The sequence below is a fragment of the Oncorhynchus clarkii genome, chromosome 31, assembly GCF_045791955.1.
Source record: "Oncorhynchus clarkii lewisi isolate Uvic-CL-2024 chromosome 31, UVic_Ocla_1.0, whole genome shotgun sequence".
Classification (NCBI taxonomy): Eukaryota; Metazoa; Chordata; class Actinopteri; order Salmoniformes; family Salmonidae; genus Oncorhynchus; species Oncorhynchus clarkii.
Genome location: NC_092177.1, coordinates 25,647,984 through 25,663,814, shown reverse-complemented (window position 1 = coordinate 25,663,814; position 15,831 = coordinate 25,647,984). Strand labels below are relative to the sequence as shown.

General features: G+C 44.2%; 1 protein-coding gene across 2 annotated transcripts in view; it reads right to left on the bottom strand.

The window, feature by feature from the left end:
- The window catches only part of LOC139391188 (dedicator of cytokinesis protein 2-like), a 140,919-nt gene that overhangs the window by 88,640 nt on the left and 36,448 nt on the right, over positions 1 to 15,831 (bottom strand). For both annotated transcript variants that reach the window (XM_071138779.1, XM_071138778.1), the window contains exons 22-24: positions 8,961 to 9,069; positions 7,216 to 7,286; positions 5,071 to 5,177 (exon numbers count right to left, since the gene is read on the bottom strand). In XM_071138779.1, the coding sequence (XP_070994880.1) occupies positions 5,071 to 5,177; positions 7,216 to 7,286; positions 8,961 to 9,069 (287 nt within the window). The remainder of the gene's footprint in view (positions 1 to 5,070; positions 5,178 to 7,215; positions 7,287 to 8,960; positions 9,070 to 15,831) is intronic.

The window sequence follows — 15,831 nt, the reverse complement described above, 5'->3', positions numbered from 1 at the left end:
TCTTCTACCATCCCATCCGGTATGGTTCCTTTCTTCTACCATCCCATCCGGTATGGTTCTGTTCTTCTACCATCCCATCCGGTATGGTTCCTTTCTTCTACCATCCCATCCGGTATGGTTCCTTTCTTCTACCATCCCATCCGGTATGGTTCCTTTCTTCTACCATCCCATCCAGTATGGTTCCTTTCTTCTACCATCCCATCCGGTATGGTTCTGTTCTTCTACCATCCCATCCGGTATGGTTCCTTTCTTCTACCATCCCATCCGGTATGGTTCTGTTCTTCTACCATCCCATCCGGTATGGTTCCTTTCTTCTACCATCCCATCCGGTATGGTTCCTTTCTTCTACCATCCCATCCGGTATGGTTCCTTTCTTCTACCATCCCATCCAGTATGGTGTCTTTCTTCTACCATCCCATCCAGTATGGTGTCTTTCTTCTACCATCCCATCCAGTACGGTTACTCTCCTTTACCATCCCATCCAGTATGGTTACTTTCTTCTACCATCCCATCCAGTAGGTTTACTTTCTTCTACCATCCCATCCGGTATGGTTACTTTCTTCTACCATCCCATCCAGTATGGTTACTTTCTTCTACCATCCCATCCAGTATGGTTACTTTCTTCTACAATCCCATCCAGTACGGTTACTCTCCTTTACCATCCCATCCAGTATGGTTACTTTCTTCTACCATCCCATCCAGTAGGTTTACTTTCTTCTACCATCCCATTCGGTATGGTTACTTTCTTCTACCATCCCATCCAGTATGGTTACTTTCTTCTACCATCCCATCCAGTATGGTTACTTTCTTCTACAATCCCATCCAGTATGGTTCCTCTCTTCTACCATCCCATCCAGTATGGTTCCTCTCTTCTATCATCCCATCCAGTAGGGTTCCTCTCTTCTACCATCCCATCCAGTAGGTTTACTTTCTTCTACCATCCCATCCAGTATGGTTCCTCTCTTCTACCATCCCATCCAGTATGGTTCCTCTCTTCAACCATCCCATCTGGTTTTGATGTGTTCAACCTGTCACACTGATTGTCTGACGGAATTATAGTTTGTGTAAATTGAGCCATTATTGCTTCTCATAAATGTTTCTGGGCAACCAGAAACAGATTAGCCATTGTGACAGACATGTGCGTTTGTGTGTGTGTGCGCATGTGTTTGTACAGTATGTGCCTGCCAGGCTCCTTAATCCATGGAGCGTATGTCAAATTAATCTAGAGGGAAAAAATCCAATCCGTTGAAACGTTACACATGGTCCATGGATGCAACCCTGTGTCATAAACCCTAGGACAGAGGCAACCAGTCCAAGAAACACACACACACACACACACACAAATCACACACACACCAAATATCAAGAACACACACATAGACACCCCCCCCCCCCCCGGCACACAAACACACACAAACATTCACTGCAGACAGGTAGATTCACTATGTATTGGGAAGCAGACAGGTAGATTAACTATGTATTGGTAGGTAGACAGGTAGATTCAACATGTATTGGGAGGCAGACAGGTAGATTCACTATGTATTGGGAGGTAGACAGGGAGATTCAACATGTATTGGGAGGCAGACAGGTAGATTCACTATGTATTGGGAGGCAGACAGGTAGATTCACTATGTATTGGGAGGTAGACAGGGAGATTCACTATGTATTGGTAGGTAGACAGGGAGATTCAATTTGTATTGGGAGGAAGACAGGTAGATTCACTATGTATTGGGAGGTAGACACGCAGATTCAACATGTATTGGGAGGCAGACAGGTAGATTCACTATGTATTGGGAGGCAGACAGGTAGATTCACTATGTATTGGGAGGTAGACAGGGAGATTCACTATGTATTGGTAGGTAGACAGGGAGATTCACTATGTATTGGGAGGCAGACAGGTAGATTCACTATGTATTGGGAGGCAGACAGGTAGATTCACTATGTATTGGTAGGTAGACAGGGAGATTCACTATGTATTGGTAGGTAGACAGGGAGATTCAATTTGTATTGGGAGGAAGACAGGTAGATTCACTATGTATTGGGAGGCAGACAAGTAGATTCACTATGTATTGGTAGGTAGACAGGGAGATTCAGTATGTATTGGGAGGCAGACAGGCAGATTCAACATGTATTGGGACTCAGACAGGTAGATACGTATTGGGAGGCAGTGATGTCAGACCAGAACCCATTAGCTGGTATAAAATGTACTCCCCTCCTGCATATTTGACTGGCCTAAATGCTCTCCCACAAACAGGCTCACATCTACAACCCAAGACCAAATACATCTCAATTACAATGAGTCAGCCCTTATTTAACGGCTCAGGGTTGAGACGGTATGAATGACTAAATAAATGGATAAGAACTTCAGATGAACAGGGAACATTTGAATTGGGTTAGGAATCGTCACACAGGGTGATTCATTAATGTCACAACTGACCAGTGACAGGCTCGGAGGGAGACAGAGGTACGCTGATGAGCTACATGAACTTTGCGTGCGTCCATCCAGCTAACAAACGCAGAGGTCAATCTCTCTCTCTCTCTCTCTCTCTCTCTCTCTCTCTCTCTCTCTCTCTCTCTCTCCATCAACAATTTCCTCTCATCTCTCCCATGACATTACTCTTTTCTCACTCCCTCTCTCCCCCTCTCTCTCCCCTCCCTCTCCCCTCTCTGTGTTAATGCAGAGTGACTCTGGGCACAGTGACAGTTGGCCATCGGCCGCGGTGCGCTCGGAGCCCCTAGGGGAATCAATCACCGCCAACATGATCAATACGGGAGAAGCGTCCAGGCCATGCCACTCCGCGATGTTGAGCTCCCCACAACTCTACCCCCCCGTCCCCGTCCCCAACTATACCAGCTACCGGGCATGGCTGACTGATGACTCACCCATAGCAACGTCGTCCAAAAACAACATCGATAATCATCAACCGCAAACCAGCTAAATAACACACACACACACATCCCAGACACAACAACATCTGTCACCCGGAGACAAAGACGGGCCAGGGAGCGGGGAACAGGGAGGAGAGAGGAAGGGGGTGATAAGGGAAGAAGGGGAGGGGGGTAGCTGTCTGTCTAACTACCAATGAGCCTCTTCTGCTGCTGGTCTCTCTCTCTCTCTCTCTCTCTCTCTCTCTCTCTCTCTCTCTCTCTCTCTCTCTCTTTAACATATTCATTCCGATATCAGTTTAAAAACAAACAGCGGAGCGGGGCGCTGTGACAACGATGCCAAAATGTCAGACGTGTCTGTCTCCGTGGAGATGGTTCGGTAACGGACCACTTATCAGGAGCCAATTAGAGAACAGCAGCACCAGAGGTTTCCATCAATCAGACTGGGGGGGGGGGGGGGGGGGGCTACTGAGGGAGAGGATTGGCCACTTATCACATCACTACTGGCCAATTAGGTCTTCGTAATAGGCTCTGAGTGGAGGGAAGGAGAGGGAGTGAAGTGGGCCGTAGTGTGTTTGAATGGTGATGTAGGGTACTTAATTAAGGCTAGTAATAAAAACATATATTTTGTAGAAGTATTTAACTTTCATACATTCACAAGTGCAATACACCAAATTAGAGCTTAACTTCTTGTTAATCTACCCATCGTGTCCGATTTCAAAAAGGCTTTACAGTGAAAGCACACCATATGATTATGCTAGGTCAGAGCCTAGTCACAAAAAAACATACAGCCATTTTTTTAGCCAAAGAGAAGAGTCACAAAAAAAGCAGAAATAGAGATAAAATTAATCACTAACCTTTGATGATCTTCATCAGATGGCACTCATAGGACTTCATGTTACACAATACATGTATGTTTTGTTCAATAAAGTTCATATTTATATCCAAAAATCTCAGTTGGCGTATTATGTTCAATAATGTTTTGCCTCGAAAACATCCGGTGAATTTGCAGAGAACCACATCAATTTACAGAAATACTCATAATAAACTTTGATAAAATATACAAGTGTTATGCACAGAATTAAAGATATACTTCTCCTTAATGCAACCGCTGTGTCAGATTTCAAAAAAGTTTTACGGAAAAAGCACACCATGCAATAATCTGAGTACAGCGCTCAGACACAAAAACAAGCCATACAGATACCCACCATGTTGTGGAGTCAGTAAAAGTCAGAAATAGCTTTAGAAATATTCACTTACCTTTGAAGATCTTCATCAGAATGCAGTCCCAGGAATCCCAGTCCCACAATAAATGTTTGTTTTGTTCGATAAAGTCCATAATTTATGTCCAAATACCTCCTTTTTGTTGGCGCGTTTAGTTCACCAATCGAAATTCACGAGGCGCAGGCACTTAGTCCAGACAAAGTCAAAAAGTTATATTACAGTTCGTAGAAACATGTCAACGATGTATAGAATCAATCTTTAGGATGTTTTTATCATAAATCTTCAATAATGTTCCAACCGGACAATTCCTTTGTCTTTAGAAATGAAAAGGAACGCAGCTCGCTCTCACGGCCACGTGCATGATTTAGCTCATGGCCTTCTGCCAAGCCCCTTAGTCAAACAGCTCTTATTCGCTCCCCCTTCACAGTAGAAGCCTGAAACAAGGTTCTAAAGACTTTTGACATCTAGTGGAAGCCTTAGGAAGTGCAATATGACCCCATTTCACTGTATCTTGGAAAGGCAATGAGTTGAAAAACTACAAACCTCAGAATTCCCACTTCCTGGTTAGATTTTTCTCAGGTTTTCACCTGCCATATGAGTTCTGTTATAGTCACAGACATAATTCAAACAGTTTTAGAAACTTCAGAGTGTTTTCCATCATAATATACTACTAGTATGCATATATTAGCTTCTGGGCCTGAGTAGCAGGCAGTTTACTCTGGGCACGCTTTTCATCCGAATGTGAAAATGCTGCCCCCTATCCCAAATAGGTTTTTAAGAGAACCCTTATATCTGATCTGATAGTGGGCAGGCCTTGATCTAACCAAACAGGCCTAATGTTGAAATATCTTACTAGATAAGGCATGTGATTGGTTGGCTGCTCATATGGTAGTCAACATGGAGGTCAGTCATTGCTCAGTTGCCTAGCATGGAGGGACCTGATTGGTCAGTCTGTCTTACCCTGCTTCTGGAAGAGTTTGCTGCTGACAATCTCTGTCATGGAGGCCACCTTGTGCTTCTGCAGCTTGTCAGGAGGGATACAGGTGTAGAAGTCATACAGCAACCGACTGGAGAGAGGGAAAGAGGGAGAGAGGGAGGAAGAGGTAGGGGGTGTTAAGAGAGGGTATATAACCATATAAACATGTGTTTCCCATACCAGTAAAGCCCTGTTAATGGAGAGTCTGATAGGGTACGGAGAGAGACGGACGGAAAGAGATGCAAGGAAATGGAGAGGGGAGCTACAGTGTTAATACAACACTTTCATTTCAGTTGTAAATAGCACATGGCTCATTTCATGTAGAGTGGAAGTATTTTCTTGTTTTCTATGCATTTTTATTCAATCAGGAAGTCTTCTAAGCTCAGGTGCGAGGCGAACGCTACCGCAGCATATATGAATAGCATTACACCATTACCACAGCGGATGAAATTACATGCGTTACTCAAAACCAAACACTAAATGCCATTCTGCCTGACCTGAGCAGACTCAGGAGGAAAGAGACACAGATACAGCTAGACAGCACAGAGACGAGAGTTGCTTCCCCAACGGCACCATGTCCCCTATATAGTGCACTACTTTTGACCAGGGTATACAGGGTGCCATTAGGGACACAGACGAGCCAAACTGACGACGGACACTAATGAAGACACCAGTTGGTGTCACCCTCAGCCCGTAATCCAATCAAATAATGATTCAACGAGCCGGTCACAAAGGCTTGGCCGCTTCGTAGGGAGATTGAGCATGGGGGCTGCCATTCCAGATTACCCATTACAGCACCTCCATTAGCCAGACCAACAACACAAATGGAATAATAAAGCCAACTGCTTTTATTTCAGTTTTCTGGACAGTAGAAATAACATTTCCGTGGTGCCTCGCATGCTAATCAGGCTCTGTAATTATTTGAGAGTAATTCAAAACTGAAACGTCATGTTATTGTATTATATACAGCTGTCGGTCTGTCTTACAGCGTCCCACGTTCCATCCCTACTTGGAGCAGGCCTGCTGGTTGTGTGTGTTAATTGGCGCTCCCATAATGGCCCAGCGTACTGCAACAAAGGGTTGACATATCAACATGGGCGCCCTCATAACAGACGTTTTACGATTATTGTTGGTCCAGTCAACTATCTTCAGGGCATCCTGTCATCTCCTCCATATCCTCACTCATTCAGTCACTGTATCTGCACCAGTAGACTACATATCAACCACGATGGAACACATCAAGATGAGGATGTTGTTGTGTCTGTTGGGATCTGGTGTGTGTATTGGGATCTGTTGTTGTGTGTGTTGGGATCTGTTTTGTATACTGTTTTGTATATTGGGATCAGTTGTGTGTTTTGGGATATGTTTTGTGTATTGGGATCTATTTGGTTTATTTTGTTTATCTTAACCATCTTTGAGAGAGAGCGAGACACTGTCAGTCTGGTCCAGGTAACACCTCCATAACATTGTGTTGTCACTCAGCCACTCCAGAGACAACAGGCCAGACAGATGTGGACTGTCTGAACACACATCTCAGAGTCACACACACACCCCAGAGAGACAAGTCTCAGACACAGGTCACAGGAAGGTCAGGCCAGAAATAAAGACGTTGTCTGGAACCAAACCACTGTTGGTCATACAGAAACTAGAACCATTAAATGATACTGCTAAATTCATGTAAATGGTTCATGTTAAATGCTATAATTGTAAAAGCGTGTCACAGACAGCCATATCTATATTCATTATGGGTACTGTAAAGGCAAGGCTGTCTGTCTTTTAGGGGTTAATGAAAGGTTAATGGAGGAGGTGGTGAGTCCATGTGAGTTAAAGAGGACTGGGGAACAAGGTAGTGACCTTGGTAGAGGGCAGGGGGGCAGAGACATTGTTTAAGACTGCGTTGTTTTTTTGTGTTTATGTGGAGACAATGTGATGAGACAGTCAGAGGGTCGGAGTTGGGGGACGTTGGGTACAGGTGACTGAGATGAGGGATGAGGTGAGAAACATGTTGCTTCATATGGCATCCTGAGAAGGGTCTGAGTGATGTTGACAGTGGTTCTATTTCCTGTTCCTGTGAGATCTGTAAAAAGGGTCGCCATGGGGTGGTGGAGGCAGTAGAGGATAGCACTCACCTCAGGAGTTTGGCATCAAACACTGTCTCGACATCCTGCAAGACTGTTGGTAGGTACTTCAGAGCAGCCACCTGGAGAGAGAGAGGGAGAACGAGAGAGAGGCAGAGACAGAGAGAGAGAGAGGCAGAGACAGTGAGAAAACAAAAAGATAATTACTTAACACATTGGAAAGAATTAACAAAAAAACAGAGAAAACTAGAATGTTATTTGGCCCTACACAGAGAGTACACAGCGGCAGAATACCTGACCACTGTGACTGACCCAAAATTAAGGAAAGCTTTGACTATGTACAGACTCAGTGAGCATAGCCTTGCTATTGAGAAAGGCCGCCGTAGGCAGACATGGCTCTCAAGAGAAAACAGGCTATGTGCTCACTGCCCACAAAATGAGGTGGAAACTGAGCTGCACTTCCTAACATCCTGCCCAATGTATGACCATATTAGAGAGACATATTTCCCTCAGATTACACAGATCCACAAAGAATTCGAAAACTAATCCAATTTTGAAAAACTCCCATATCTACTGGGTGAAATTCCACAGTGTGCCATCACAGCAGCAAGATTTGTGACCTGTTGCCACGAGAAAAGGGCAACCAGTGAAGAACACACACCATCGTAAATACAACCCATATTTATGCTTATTTATTTTATCTTGTGTCCTTTAACCATTTGTACATTGTTAAAACACTGTATATATACAGTGCCTTGCGAAAGTATTCGGCCCCCTTGAACTTTGCAACCTTTTGCCACATTTCAGGCTTCAAACATAAAGATATAAAACTGTATTTTTTTGTGAAGAATCAACAACAAGTGGGACACAATCATGAAGTGGAACGACATTTATTGGATATTTCAAACTTTTTTAACAAATCAAAAACTGAAAAATTGGGCGTGCAAAATTATTCAGCCCCCTTAAGTTAATACTTTGTAGCGCCACCTTTTGCTGCAATTACAGCTGTAAGTCGCTTGGGGTATGTCTCTATCAGTTTTGCACATCGAGAGACTGAACATTTTTCCCATTCCTCCTTGCAAAACAGCTCGAGCTCAGTGAGGTTGGATGGAGAGCATTTGTGAACAGCAGTTTTCAGTTCTTTCCACAGATTCTCGATTGGATTCAGGTCTGGACTTTGACTTGGCCATTCTAACACCTGGATATGTTTATTTTTGAACCATTCCATTGTAGATTTTGCTTTATGTTTTGGATCATTGTCTTGTTGGAAGACAAATCTCCGTCCCAGTCTCAGGTCTTTTGCAGACTCCATCAGGTTTTCTTCCAGAGTGGTCCTGTATTTGGCTCCATCCATCTTCCCATCAATTTTAACCATCTTCCCTGTCCCTGCTGAAGAAAAGCAGGCCCAAACCATGATGCTGCCACCACCATGTTTGACAGTGGGGATGGTGTGTTCAGCTGTGTTGCTTTTACGCCAAACATAACGTTTTGCATTGTTGCCAAAAAGTTCCAATAAAGCCCTTGAATTGAATTGAATTGAATTGAGAAAAGAGGCAGAGAAAGAGAGAGAGAGAAAGCGAGAGAGAGACACATGGATGGGGAAAGAATCATAAAACCTGAAATCAGGACACATGAAGACATCAATAACTGAGCAAGAGAAGAGAAGATGGAGAGATAGTGAGATATAGAGAGTTAGGGGAGGAGAGAGAGGAGTGGAGAAGAGAGGGGAGGAGGAGAGACGCAGACAGGGATAACAGGAGAGAGGAGGAGAAAGACAGAGAAGTGAGAGTGTTAACCTGCAGTAAGACGGTAGTGTTTTGGTCACTCGTCATCAGGTTGTTGATGGACTCAAAGAGTCTCCGAAGAGACTCCTCAAACTCTTCCTGTTCTTTTCCTTCATACAACCTGGAGAGAGAGAGAGAGAGAGAGAGAGAGAGAGAGAGAGAGAGAGAGAGAGAGAGAGAAGGGGCATGGTTAATGTCTAAAACTGGAATTAAAGAATTAATGAAATTAAAGAGTGAATGAAATTAGAGAGTGAATGAAATTAAAGAGTGAAAGTGTACCAAACTCCAACACCATCATTAAGTTTGCCCACGACACAACAGTAGGCCTGATCACCGACAACGATGAGACAGCCTATAGGGAGGAGGTCAGAGACCTGGCAGTGTGGTGACAGGACAACAATCTCTCCCTCACCGTGATCAAGACAAAGGAGATGATCGTAGACTACAGGAAAAGGAGGATCGAGTATGCCCCCATTCTCATCGACGGGGCTGTGGTGGAGCAGGTTGAGAGATTCAAGTTCCTTGGTGTCCATATCACCAACCAACTTTCATGGTCCGAACATACCAATACAGTCGTGAAGAGGGCACGACAACTTCTATTCCCCCTCAGGAGACTGAAAAGATTTGGTATAGGTCCTTAAAACCTCTAAAAGTTCTACAGCTGCACCATAGAGAGCATCCTGAATGGTTGCATCACCACCTGGTATGGCAACTGCTTGGCCTCCAACCGCAAGGCACTACAGAGGGTAGTGTGTACAGCCCAGTACATCACTGGGGCCAAGCGCCTCTATACCAGGCGGTGTCAGAGGAAGGCCCTAACAATTGACCAAGACTCCAGCCACCATAGTTATAGACTGTTCTCTCTGCACGGCAAGCGATACCGGAGCGCCAAGTCTAGGTCCAAAAGGCTCCAGAACAGCTAATCAAATGCCTACCCGGACAATTTCCATTGCTCCCCCCCATAGCCTCCACATTGACTCTGTACCGGTACCCCCTGTATACAGCCTCCACATTGACTCTGTACCGGTACCCCCTGTATACAGTCTCCACATTGACTCTGTACTGGTACCCCCTCTATACAGCCTCCACATTGACTCTGTACCGGTACCCCCTCTATACAGCCTCCATATTGACTCTGTACCGGTACCCCCTGTATATAGCCTCCACATCGACTCTGTACCGGTACCCCCTGTATATAGCCTCCACATTGACTCTGTACCGGTACCCCCTGTATATAGCCTCCACGTTGACTCTGTACCGGTACCCCCTGTATATAGCCTCCACATTGACTCTGTACCGGTACCCCCTGTATATAGCCTCCACATCGACTCTGTACCGGTACCCCCTCTATACAGCCTCCATATTGACTCTGTACCGGTACCCCCTCTATACAGCCTCCATATTGACTCTGTACCGGTACCCCCTGTATACAGCCTCGCTACTGTTATTTTATTGTTGCTCCTTAAAAATGTGTTATTTTTCTTTTTTTACATTCTACCAGTTATTACTGTTGACGGTCTCTGAATACATCCTCTACCAGTTATTACTGTTGACGGTCTCTGAATACATCCTCTACCAGTTATTACTGTTGACTGTCTCTGAATACATCCTCTACCAGTTATTACTGTTGACGGTCTCTGAATACATCCTCTACCAGTTATTACTGTTGACTGTCTCTGAATACATCCTCTACCAGTTATTACTGTTGACTGTCTCTGAATACATCCTCTACCAGTTATTATTGTTGACGGTCTCTGAATACATCCTCTACCAGTTATTACTGTTGACGGTCTCTGAATACATCCTCTACCAGTTATTACTGTTGACGGTCTCTGAATACATCCTCTACCAGTTATTACTGTTGACTGTCTCTGAATACATCCTCTACCAGTTATTACTGTTGACGGTCTCTGAATACATCCTCTACCAGTTATTACTGTTGACGGTCTCTGAATACATCCTCTACCAGTTATTACTGTTGACGGTCTCTGAATACATCCTCTACCAGTTATTACTGTTGACTGTCTCTGAATACATCCTCTACCAGTTATTACTGTTGACTGTCTCTGAATACATCCTCTACCAGTTATTACTGTTGACTGCCTCTGAATACATCCTCTACCAGTTATTACTGTTGACTGTCTCTGAATACATCCTCTACCAGTTATTATTGTTGACGGTCTCTGAATACATCCTCTACCAGTTATTACTGTTGACGGTCTCTGAATACATCCTCTACCAGTTATTACTGTTGACGGTCTCTGAATACATCCTCTACCAGTTATTACTGTTGACGGTCTCTGAATACATCCTCTACCAGTTATTACTGTTGACGGTCTCTGAATACATCCTCTACCAGTTATTACTGTTGACGGTCTCTGAATACATCCTCTACCAGTTATTACTGTTGACTGTCTCTGAATACATCCTCTACCAGTTATTACTGTTGACTGTCTCTGAATACATCCTCTACCAGTTATTACTGTTGACTGTCTCTGAATACATCCTCTACCAGTTATTACTGTTGACTGTCTCTGAATACATCCTCTACCAGTTATTACTGTTGACTGTCTCTGAATACATTCTCTACCAGTTATTACTGTTGACTGTCTCTGAATACATCGTCTACCAGTTATTACTGTTGACTGTCTCTGAACACAACGTTAGTCCACTTGTTTCATCCTATATCCTTGTATCCCCAACCACACATCACAATCCTTATACTTGACTTGACCTCCCTTTCTATTATTTATTGATCTATTCCCTCCATCCCTCCATCCCTTCCCTGGTAAATCATGTATTCTCATCACTCTCCTTTCATCTCACTCCTCCTCCCCTGTTCTCCATCCCTCCATCCCTACCCTGGTAACTCATGTAATCTCATCACTCTCCTTTCATCTCACTCCTCCTCCCCTATTCTCCATCCCTCCATCCCTTCCCTGGTAAATCATGTATTCTCATCACTCTCCTTTCACCTCACTCCTCCTCCCCTATTCTCCATCCCTCCATCCCTAACTCATGTAATCTCATCACTCTCATTTCACCTCACTCCTCCTCCCCTATTCTCCATCCCTCCATCTTTAACTCATGTAATCTCATCACTCTCCTTTCATCTCACTCCTCCTCCCCTATTCTCCATCCTTAACTCATGTAATCTCATCACTCTCCTTTCATCTCACGCCTCCTCCCCTATTCTCCATCCCTTCCCTGGTAACTCATGTATTCTCATTACTCTCCTTTCATCTAACTCCTCCTCCCCTGTTCTCCATCCCTCTTCCTTACTCCATCTCTTCCTGTCTCACTGTAACTCTGTGGTAGATGTTAGAGTAGGAGTTGTGGGTGTTGGGGTGGGGAGGATTAGAGTGTGGCACACTGGGGCATTTGGCACAGGGGGAGGATTTAGACTGACACACAGGGGCATTACCACATAGCTCTGAGAGCATCGGGCAGCATTGTCATTACTGAAACACTGTCCCTCCTAATCCCCCCTGTGTGTCTGAGTACGCACAAACACACATCCACACTGGACATTCCACATATAGTTATGACACGCACACACACACACACACACACACACACACACACACACACACACACACACACACACACACACACACACACACACACACACACACACACACACGCACACACACACACACACACACAATGGCAGCTCCATGATGCACGCATGCAGAACAAACAAACACACACACACACACACACACACACACACACACACACACACACACAAGCACTGTATACAGTTGAAGTCGGAAGTTTACATACACCTTAGCCAAATACATTTAAACTCAGTTTTTCACAATTCCTGACATTTAATCCTTGTAAAAATTCCCAGTCTTCGGTCAGTTAGGATCAGCACTTTATTTTAAGAATGTGAAATCTCAGAATATTAGTAGAATGATCTATTTCAGCTTTTATTTATTTCATCACATTCCCAGTGGGTCAGAAGTTTACATACACTCAGTTAGTATTTGGTAGTACTGCCTTTAAATTGTTTAACTTGGGTCAAACGTTTCGGGTAGCCTTCCATAAGCTTCCCACAATAAGTTGGGTGAATTTTGGCCCATTCTTCCTGACAGAGCTGGTGTAACTGAGTCAGGTTTGTCGGCGTCCTTACTCGCACACGCTTTTTCAGTTCTGCCCACACATTTTCTATAGGATTGAGGTCAGGGCTTTGTGATGACCACTCCAATGCCTTGACTTTGCTGTCATTCAGCCATTTTACCACAACTTTGGAAGTATGCTTGGGGTCATTGTCCATTTGGAAAACCCATTTGCAACCTAGCTTTAACTTCCTGACTGATGTCTTGAGATGTTGCTTCAATATATCCACATCATTTTCTTTTCCCATGGTGCCATCTATTTTGTGAAGTGCACCAGTACCTCCTGCAGCAAAGCACCCCCACAACATGATGCTGCCACCCCCGTGCTTCACGGTTGGGATGGTGTTCTTCGGCTTGCAAGCCTCCCCCTTTTTCCTCCAAACATAACAATGATCATTTTGGCCAAACAGTTATATTTTTGTTGCATCAGACCAGAGTACATTTCTCCAAAAAGTACAATCTTTGTCCGCATGTGCAGTTGCAAACCTTAGTCTGGCTTTTTTATGACGGTTTTGGTGCAGTGGCTTCTTCCTTGCTGAGCGGCCTTTCAGGTTATGTCAATTTAGAACTCATTTTACTGTGGATATAGGTACTTTGTACCTGTTTCCTCCAGCATCTTCACAGGGTCCTTTGCTGTTGTTCTGGGATTGATTTGCACTTTTCGCACCAAAGTACGTTCATCTCCTTCCTGAGCGTTATGACGGCTGCGTTGTCCCGTGGTGTTTATACTTGTGTACTATTGTTTGTACAGATGAACGTGGTACTTTTAAGCGTTTGGAAATTGCTCCCAATGATGAACCAGACTTGTGGAAGTCTACAGTTTTTTTTCTGAGGTCTTGGCTGATTTCTTTGGATTTCCCCATGATGTCAAGCAAAGAGGCACTGAGTTTGAAGGTAGGCCTTGAAATACATTCACGGGTACACCTCCAATTGACTCAAATGATGTCAATTAGCCTATCAGAAGCTTCTAAAGACATGACATAATTTTCTGAAATTTTCTAAGCTGTTTAAAGGCACAGTCAACTTAGTGTATGTAAACTTCTTACCCACTGGAATTGTGATAGATTATTTCACTGAAAATGTACTGTGTCTGTAAACAATTGTTGGAAAAATTACTTGCGTCATGCACAAAGTAGATGTCTAATCGACTTGCCAAAACTGTAGTTTGTTAACAAGAAATTAGTGGAGTGGTTGAAAAACTAGTTTTAATGACTCCAACCTAAGTGTATGTAAACTTCCGACAAAAGCAACGCAATCCTGTCCTAACCCTTTCCCATAGATATGACATACATAATATTATATGTATGTATATTATACAAAACAGAATACAGACTGATAAACAGGGTATGTCTGACCACAGTGGCCTGTTCCTGTCTGGATCTCTGTACCATTCTATCCCTGCAGACTCGTGTGTTATCTATACTGAACAAAAATGAGGTCCTAATCCATGGATTTCACATGACTGGGCAATGGGTGCAGCCTTGGGTGGGCCTGGCAGGGCATAGGCCCACCCACTGGGAAGCCAGGCCCAGCCAATCAGAATTAGTTTTTCCCCACAAAAGGGCTTTATTACAGACATAAATACTCCTCAGCACCTCAATATGCCACGGCTGTCAGGTGGATGGATTATCTTGGCAAAGGAGAAATGCTCACTAACAGGGATGTAAAAAAATCTGTACACAACATTTGAGAGAAATAAGTATGGAACATTTCTGGAATTTCTTTTTTAGCTCATTACACATTAGACTAACACTTTAGATAGTGCGTTTATATATTTTTTCAGTATGGAACCTAAACAGGAGAACCCGTTGAAGAACCCTTTTTGGATTCCATGTAGAACCCTTTCCACAGAGGGTTCTTCATGGAACCCAAAATGACTGGAAACATAAAAGGGTTTTTACCTAAAACCAAAAAGGTTTATCCTATCGGACAGCTAAAGAACCCTTTTGGAACCCTTTATTCTAAGAGTGTAGATAAGTGGTTTAGCTCCATTCCCCACAGTGGGACAACAACACTAACTCTACCCTAACCAAGCTCCATTCCCCACAGTGGGACAACACTAACTATACCCTAACCAAGCTCCATTCCCCACAGTGGGACAACAACACTAACTCTGCCCTAACCAAGCTCCATTCACCACAGTGGGACAACAACACTAACTCTGCCCTAACCAAGCTCCATTCCCCACAGTGGGACAACAACACTAACTCTGCCCTAACCAAGCTCCATTCCCCACAGTGGGACAACAACACTAACTATGCCCTAACCAAGCTCCATTCCCCACAGTGGGACAACAACACTAACTCTGCCCTAACCAAGCTCCATTCCCCACAGTGGGACAACATCACTAACTCTGCCCTAACCATGGTCCATTCACCACCATGGGACAGCAACACTAACTCTGCCCTAACCATGCTCCATTCACCACAGTGGGACAACAACACTAACTCTACCCTAACCATGGTCCATTCACCACCATGGGACAGCAACACTAACTCTGCCCTAACCATGCTCCATTCACCACAGTGGGACAACAACACTAACTCTACCCTAACCATGGTCCATTCACCACCATGGGACAACACTAACTCTGCCCTAACCATGCTCCATTCCCCACAGTGGGACAACAACACTAACTCTGCCCTAATCATGGTCCATTCACCACCATGGGACAACACTAACTCTGCCCTAACCATGCTCCATTCCCCACAGTGGGACAACAACACTAACTCTGCCCTAATCATGGTCCATTCACCACC